Here is an 8213-nt window from a genome sequence, read left to right as displayed (position 1 = left end):
TAGTAGTACTTTATTATGCAACTTGAACAGCTCTGCCCTGCTTCCCAGAGTCCAGCATCAACAGCCCCAGCTGTACCCACCCGTTTACCCATTCTTTTATATTTTTTATGGTGAAAATACACATAACAAAATATATGCCATCTCAACAATTTCTACATGTTCAATTCAGTGACTTTGATTACATTCTTCAAGTTGTGCAGACATTCTTGCTATTCTTTTCCAAATGATTCCACCACCATTAACATAAACTCACTGCCCCCTAAGCAAAAACTCTCCCATTTGCCACCCTTCCCACCCCTGGTAACCACTAATAAGCTTTAGTTTCAATACATTTGCTTATTTCATATAAGTGATCATACAGTATTTATCCTTTTGTGACTATTTCACTCAGCCTGATGTTTTCAAGTTTCCTCCATGTTGTAGCCTGCATCAGGACTTCATTTCTTTTTATGGCTGAGCAGTATTCCATGGACCGCCAGAAGAACAAACAAATCTGCCTTTGAAGTACAGCCAGAATGCTCCTTAGAAGCCAAGATGACAAGACTTCATCTCACTTACTTTGGACATGCTCTCAGGAGGGATCAGTCCGTGGAAAAGGACATCACGCCTGGTAAAGTAGAGGGTCAGCAAAAAAGAGGAAGACCCTCAAGGAGACGGATTGACACAGTGGCTGCAACAATGGGCTCAACCATAGCAATGACTGTAAGATGGCGTAGGACCAGGCAGAGTTTTGTTTTGTTATACGTAGGGTCACCATGGATCGAAGCCAACTTAATGGCACCTAACAAATATTCCACTGGGGTACGACCACAGTCTTGCCTGCTCGCACAACCTAGGCACTAGGGGGTACACACACTGCCCCCTCGATGAAGTGACTGTCAGGTTCAGTCTTGGAATTGGGCCTCCAAGACTGACAAGCAGGAGCGATGCCAAAGTGTGGATGAGGCAGGTATACCTGATCCAGGTGTGTATGCCAAGGAGTGTGCATGGTTCTGAGTGCCAGTGGGGGTTTGTGTAGGAGGCAGGTCTCCCCAACTAGTCCAGGACTTGGCTATGGGCCTAGAATCTCCCACCCACCCAGGCTCTCATGTAAGTTGGCATAGCTCTGCAATGGGGATGGTAACCCTGGGATGTGGGGCATTTGAGTCATGCACAATCTGCACAACTATGCTCAGCAGCCCTGGCCAGGCATGGCATCTCTCATTGGACTGCCTGGGGAAATCGGCCCAGTAACTAGTGATGTCATCCAAGTCAGTGACCAATGGGATGAATGAGCTCAACATTTATTTCAGTAGAGGAAATCTTCCAGATCAAAAACCCAGAGTCCCCTTCCCTGGCAGCTTCCCATGGGCATCCTTTCGTTCACAAGGGCGGGGAAGGTGGGCACATAGGCCTGGCTGGCACCCTCATTGTCCACAGTCTACAGTTCCGCCTGCTCATCTGGTCTAGGTAGAAGCAGGTGATGTCCCCACTGTTACCAGAGACTAAATCTGTCTGGTAAAGGTGATCTCACCAAAAAGACAAAAGGTTAAAGGTGTTCCATCACTGATGAGATCACTGAACCTGGGGCTACATCTGCCTGGTAACTGCTGGCATCACTCAATCCACGATAGCAGTAAATCTACCTGACAACTGATGACATCACTGATCCAGCACAAGGCTGAACCTGCCTAGCAACTGATGACGTTATTCCACTCTAAATGGACCAACTCTGCCCAAAAACTAGACTTCACTGATCTTACAATGGGGCCAAGGTTTTAAATATTGCTAAAGGTGACCTCACAGATCAAACCAAAGAACTAAATTTACCTAAAACAGGTGACATCACTGATTCCTGAAAGTGGCTAAGTCTTCAGATGTTATCCATATGTATGTGCTGACATCACTGAGTCAACTGGGTGAAAAAATCCACCTGGTAACTGGTGACCTCACTGACCATGTCGAAAAGCTCAATGAGGCTGGTGGCCACGGAACTGGGGAAACTCTGATATACAGCAGTAAACCCACCAAAGACCCCAAACCCACTCCCCCAGCTTGAGTCCCCATGCCAGAAGGCTCTAGACACCCCCCAAAAATCCACTGCTGTTGAGTCAATTCTGACTCACAGAGACCCTATGGAACATAGCAGAACTGCCCCATAAGGTTTCCAAGGCTGTAATCGTTAAGGAAGCACACTGCCACAGCTTTCTCCTGCTGAACAGCTGGTAGATTCAAACCGTCGTTCTTTCAGTTAGCAGTCAAGGGCTTAACCACTGTCACCAGGGCTCCCTGGACACCCCCTAAAGCCAAAAAACAAAACCTACTGCCATCCAGTCAATTCCGATTCATAGTGACCCTACAGAACAGAGTAGAACTGCCCCATAGGGTTCCAAGGAGTAGCTGGTGGATTCAAACTGCCGACCTCTTGGTTAGCAGCCGTAGCTAGCCGTAGCTGTCAACCACTGTGCCGCCAGGGCTTCAAACACCACCCACTTCCCCCAAAATCAAGCATCCAGACCCTACTTATCTCAAATGGCTTTATTTTCCCAGTGTGGGGAGCTGTGAGTAGGGTCTGTGGTCCCTGTACCTCAAGGAACCCCAGCCCAGCCAGCTCCATCAGGGCCCTCAAAGGGGCAGTGGCCCAGGCTCCAGAGGCTGATCTTTCCAGAATGGAGCTGGTTCTGGGAGGAGCCAGGCCTAGTGTGGTCCATATAGATGACACTCCTCTCTGTGGTCCTGACAGCAGCTCAGGTGGTGGTCCATGGGCATTTGGCCCTCCTTAAGGACACTGTCTGGTGCAAGGGGCGAGGTCTGGCTGAGCTGTTATCCTGGGAATAATACTCGCTTGTGTGGCTACTCTTCGAAGTCTGCCAGCAGGACTCAGTCTGGGGGAGACATGAAATAGAGCAGGTGATGGGGACAGACACATAGATAAGGTGGGAGACTGCCAAGGAGAAGAGAGGGAGAAAAAGGGGGAGAGAAGCACAGAGTAGACAGTGGCCAAAGCACAAGGGAAGAGCAGTGAAAGAGGGGCAAGCAGAAACACACCTACAGAGACCAGGAAAGCAGGACTCAGATGCAGATAGCGACAGATGCCGGAAATATACAAGAGGGACCCAAGCACAGACCTTTGAGTCCAGGTGGGGCTGGGGGCGGTGGTCCCCCAGGGGGCAGCAACGGAGAGTGGCTCAGGGTCTCAGCCATCCAGTCCAGTACGCGACTGCAGTGCTGGACCTGGTGAGCAGAAGGGGAGTCAGGGCAGGAGACCGGCACCCCACCACCCCGCACCCCTGCCACATGCCTCCAACCCGATCCCGGGCCCTCACCTCCCGCTCCAGGCCTTTCAAACGCTGCTCGTACTGACGGATCTGTCCCAGCTGCTTCAACGCACTGTCCACCCTTAGGAGGGAGGGGTCAGGCCGGCGCCCATTGCCCACCAGCCCCGCCCCTTGAAGCCCCGCCCCCTGGAGCTCCACCTTCCTCAGGCTCCGCCTCTCGCCCACGCTTTTTGCAAGCCCCATTCTCTGCCTCCTCTCTTCCGGCCCCGACCCCGGAGGCCCGAAGCCCAGTCCCCGACCAGACCCCGCCCTCACTTCTGCGACGTGCGCTTCAGACGCTCAGAGTCGCTCTCCCTTTTGTCCCGCGCGCGCGCCAGCAGGAAATTCTCTTTCTGCACCGACTCCCATGTCAACAGCCTCCGCTCGTCGTCTTTCGCAAGGCAGACCCCTGGAGGGCGGAGTCCCGGGTGGGGTCATAAGGCCTGCCCCCGCCTCGGGCCACGCCCCTTCCCAGGCCCAGCCTCCTCACCCAAAACCCCCAGGGTGCGCTCTCAGGCCCTGCACATGTGGGCTTCTACACCCCAAAAAAAAAAAAAAAAAAACTGCCCTCGCCTCGTTTCGGACTTACAGCGACCCTACGGAGTAGAAGTGCACTACAGGGTTTCCAGGGAGCGCCTGGTGGATTCGAACCGCCTAACTCTTGTTTAGCAGCATGAACCCTTAACCAGTACACCACCAGGGTTTCCGCTTCTGGACCGGGCCCCTGATATTCCAGGCCCCTTGCTTTGAAAGTATAAGCCCAGCCTATGTGAGTTCCATAAGTACTTCTGGTGGACCTCTACCTTCTTCTATGGCCGTCTTTCCGTTTAGGCCCCGCCCCCTGGGTGTTGCCCTTTGGGATAAGCCCCGCCCTCACGGAAATGCTTGGCGTCCCGGGTGAACGGCAACCTAGTCCAGAGGCTGCGCAGTAGCCGGATGAGAAGGCGCACGTGCGAAATGATGATGAAGGGCGGGGCCAGCGCGGGCCGAGTGTGGAATTCTCGGATGAGGCTGTAGCGCTGGGCCTTCCAGTAGAGGTCACTGTTCCCCTGTACTTTGCCGAACGTGTGGCTGCGGAAGCCAGAGGTCAAGGGTTACCGGAGTTCAGTGGCAGTGGATAAAGGTTAGATGTCCGGCAATATCTGTTCGCAGTCCAAGGCAGTGGGCAAGGGTCAAAATCAATAAAGTAGTTACTACAGGATGGCGTTAGAAGTCAAGTTTGGAGAGCCAAGGGTTAGATGTCAAAGGTCAAGTTGGGGAAGGTCTCATGGATTCGGGTACAGGTTGGAGTCAGGCTCAACTATCAGCCTGGTCTCAGGGAGATGATCAGAGTTAAAAGTCCAAGTCAGGAATAGGTTCTGGCTGGGATTAGGGACAAGCTAACTTTGGATTTGCATCAGAAGTTCAGTACTGAGGACAGAATTGAGCAGGCTGGGTTCGAGAATCATGATGGGGTCGAGAGTCAAGCTGGGATCAAGGGTCATGCTGGGTCAAAGTTCATGCAGTTCAGAGGCAGCCAGGCCTCACCTGAACATAGCAATGAGCAGATTGACCAGCAGTATGTTGGCCACGAGCAGGAAGACGACTAGGAGCAGTAGTACCAGCCAGTTGGCATAAATAGAGACACAGGAGCCCATGCGTGTCCCCGAAGCGTTCGCCCAGAAGCCCTGCTCCAACGAACAGTTGACATGGTCCATGAGGGCCACTGTGAAGAGAGACACTCAGGGATGGCGACATGAAGAAGACAGAAACCCAGGGGGCTGGGGGCACAGGGGACAAAGGAAGGGAAGGACAGAGGTCCAGACAGAGGTGGATAGAGTCCCACGACGGGGCATGTCAGAAACCTAGGGAGTTGGGACCGAGCCTCAGAAGGAGGAAATCGGGTCCTCTCATCCCTCTTTACCATCCATCTCTTCCTGGGGGATCTGCCCAAAAATCTGTAGGTAAGGCCGGTAGAAGACGCGGCGCAGGATATTTGGTAGGTTGCGGTCCTGGGGCCTTAGGAGCCCCTCCGTGGCCACCCCATAGGCAACCAGCCACACGCCAAGGAAGAAGAGGAAGAAGAACACATCCTTCATCTGCCAGGGGAGGAAGATGTGGCAGAGCTTGGCCCCGCTCTTCCTTACTCTGGCCCTGCCCCTGAATCCTAAAGCTAAGCTCCGCTCTTCTATTCCAGAGCCCATACCTCCCCCTTCCCTGGCCCCATCCCCATCCCTGACTGACACCCGCCCCATGTCCATAACCCCCTGGCCTAGCCCCTTTCTTCCTCTGGCCCCGCCCCTCACCATCTTGTTCACGATGACGATCTTGGGCCCCAGCTGTTTGTTGACTGTGAAAATGTGCAGCAGCCGCACCGTGAAGACCATGAAGTCGAGGCAGAAGACGGTGCGGCCAAGTTCATAGAGGCCGGGGGTCATCCTGGGGTGTGGGGAGACGAAGAGGCATCACTCAAGGTTCACAGGATGCAAAGGAAAACAGGAGCCATCCCAACACCATGCTTCAGATGAGGCCGTGGCCTTCACAAGGCAGGACCCTGGACCCTGTGATTCATCAGGGTTTACTCAGTGCCAAGCTGGGCCAGGAAGGGAGCTGGCACCTTTTAGATACTACTAGCTCAATGAATGAGGGCCTTAGCAAAAAGCTGGAGGTCCCTGTAAGAACTGAGTTGGAAACACTGCCGAAATATCTGCCCAACCTATAAAAGGCAAAACATATAGAATTCCTGCAAACCAACAGGCAAAGAAAAGCAACTTAATAAAAGAGACAACTAAAGTGTCCAACCAAAGAACTAAAAAAAAAAAACAAAACCTGTTGTCATTGGGTCAATTTCAACTCAGTTCCAGCTCGTGAAAACCCCACATGTTACAGAGCAGAACTGTTCCATAGGGTTTTTTGGCTGTCATCTTCACAGAAGCAGATTGCCAGCCTTTTCTTCTGCAGCACTGTTGGGTAGATTTGAACTGCCAACTTTTCAGTTAGCAGCCAACGGCAAACCATTTGCCCTACCCAGGGACCTTCCCATCCACAGGGAATTGGCAAAATGTAGTATGGTTCATCCATTCCATTCTGGCAATCACTGGAAACTTCTCCCTTACAAGCTGAGATCTTTTAATTTTTCCCACGCAATAACTGTCCCTTCCCCTGGAAAGCAATGGGTTTGAAAAAATGCCTAAAGTGTTGCTGCATTCCTAAAGAACGGTAGCATGTAGCCTTAGCCCTTTCGTCTCCCAGAAGATATTTTATACAAAATATGATAAGGGATAAACAGAAGCACTAATGTCCTGCCAGTTTTTTCACTCTCTCTGTTTAAAATCAGGTAGTCCCCAGCTTATGAGAAGTCTCTATTCTGAGGACTCTGTCATAAGTCGGTTCTAACATAAGTTGAATACCTTTTTTTTTCTAGTTTTCATTATTACCTTTTATTATCAGTATCTTTATAAATTCTATCTTTATTTGTCTTTGGGGGTTGGAAACATTACATATAAACTCACAGCTTCGACACTGGCACTCCCTGCTTCTCCAGTTATATGCCTGTTATGTAAGCCAAAGGGTCGTTAAATGCAGTTCTTCATAACTCAAATACATCGTAAGTCAGGGACTACCCGTACCTTGTTCACATGGAATTACTTTCTAATATGTCTAAGACAGCAGGAAGCAGGCCTCTCAGTGAATCAAATGAAGAAAGCTTGAATGGGAAGTCACAGTTGTCAACCATCCAGGTTATAAAAGGGAGTATGGCTCCCTTTGTCTCTTGGAAATAGTCACCAACTTGCGTCCACAACAACCTGTCTGCTCTCCTCAAAGGGAGGGGTTCCTAACCGCTCAGACTTAAAAAAAAAAAAAAAAAACTCATCAAAAGGACTGAAACCAGAATAGCTAATATCTGATTATAACTTAATATAATCTTGAAGAGAAAATAAAAGAGACTTTGTTAAGAAACTTCAGACTGATTTCTATCCCTTGAAGTTCAGAATTTTTGTCTCACTTTTTTTTTTTTTTTACCTTATAAAAAGAACAAATTTATTCATTAAATTCTGGAAAAGAGAAGACTTTGATCTGATCATTAGCCAATGATGCTTAAAACCCCTTTGACTGAAATCTGATACAGCATTAAAAAAAAAAAGTATATTTGTAAATACTGACATGGAAAGAATGTCACTACATATTGTGGAGAAAAAGTTGCAGAAAATACATAAAATATATTGTTGTTTGTGTAAAAAGAATTATATGTAAATACATAGAGAAAGAATGAGCAGGATGTGCACCAAACTGTTGATGGTGGTAATTTTTGGGAAAGCGAGGACACTTGAAACAATTGAGGAAAATCTTTGGTTTCTGCCCTGTGTCCTTCATTTGTTTAGTTTTGTTCAACAAGGACATATTGTTGCATTTATTTGGTAACAGACTATATTTAAAACATATTTTAAGTTGCTGTAAAATGAGACAGATAAGATTTGAGGAGTTCATAATCTTGGGTGAAGTGAGAGGCAGCCACAATCCAGGGTCAGAGCACCATTGTAAGGGATTTTGGGGTGATGGGGGAGACAGAGAGGGGTCTGGGCCTGAGAAGGATACAGATAGGCTTCTAGAGGCAGGGACTGTAAGGATGAGGCTTGAAGGAACTGGAGGAGTTAGCCAGACATAGGAGAGGAGGGAAAAGTGTTCTAGGGGGGTGGAACAGCATGTGCTAAGACTCAAAGACAAGACAATTTGTCCCCAAAGACATTCTGACCTGCCATTTGCTCTTTCTCTGGACACCAGACAGTATGATCTAGAGACCATGGAAGAAATGAACTAACATTATACAACCCAATCCTGGCAACAGAAAATATCTGAAGGTAGTTCCTCATCATTTGTTTTTAACGAATTAGCTAAGAAATAAATAGAAATGACACTTCTTTTAATGAATTTATAAGC

The 8213-nt window shown here is 49.1% G+C and overlaps 1 protein-coding gene across 3 annotated transcripts in view; it reads right to left on the bottom strand.

Annotated features, from left to right (window-relative positions):
* Positions 1–2481: 2481 nt before the first annotated feature.
* The window catches only part of TRPM4 (transient receptor potential cation channel subfamily M member 4), a 45010-nt gene continuing 39278 nt past the window's right edge, over positions 2482–8213 (bottom strand). The window contains exons 18-25 of one of the 3 annotated variants that reach the window (XM_049901746.1): positions 5582–5714; positions 5200–5374; positions 4824–5001; positions 4174–4367; positions 3573–3705; positions 3306–3378; positions 3108–3213; positions 2483–2864 (exon numbers count right to left, since the gene is read on the bottom strand). In XM_049901746.1, the coding sequence (XP_049757703.1) occupies positions 2860–2864; positions 3108–3213; positions 3306–3378; positions 3573–3705; positions 4174–4367; positions 4824–5001; positions 5200–5374; positions 5582–5714 (997 nt within the window). In that variant the 3' untranslated portion in view covers positions 2483–2859. Of the gene's footprint in view, positions 2865–3107; positions 3214–3305; positions 3379–3572; positions 3706–4173; positions 4439–4823; positions 5002–5199; positions 5375–5581; positions 5715–8213 lie in introns of those variants that run through there. The other 2 variants (XR_007519366.1, XM_049901747.1) reach the window with 2 other exon arrangements.

Source organism: Elephas maximus, chromosome 11, assembly GCF_024166365.1.
Source record: "Elephas maximus indicus isolate mEleMax1 chromosome 11, mEleMax1 primary haplotype, whole genome shotgun sequence".
NCBI classification, from domain to species: domain Eukaryota; kingdom Metazoa; phylum Chordata; class Mammalia; order Proboscidea; family Elephantidae; genus Elephas; species Elephas maximus.
The sequence above is the reverse complement of the archived record's forward strand: the minus strand, read 5'-3'. Positions and strand labels throughout refer to the sequence as shown.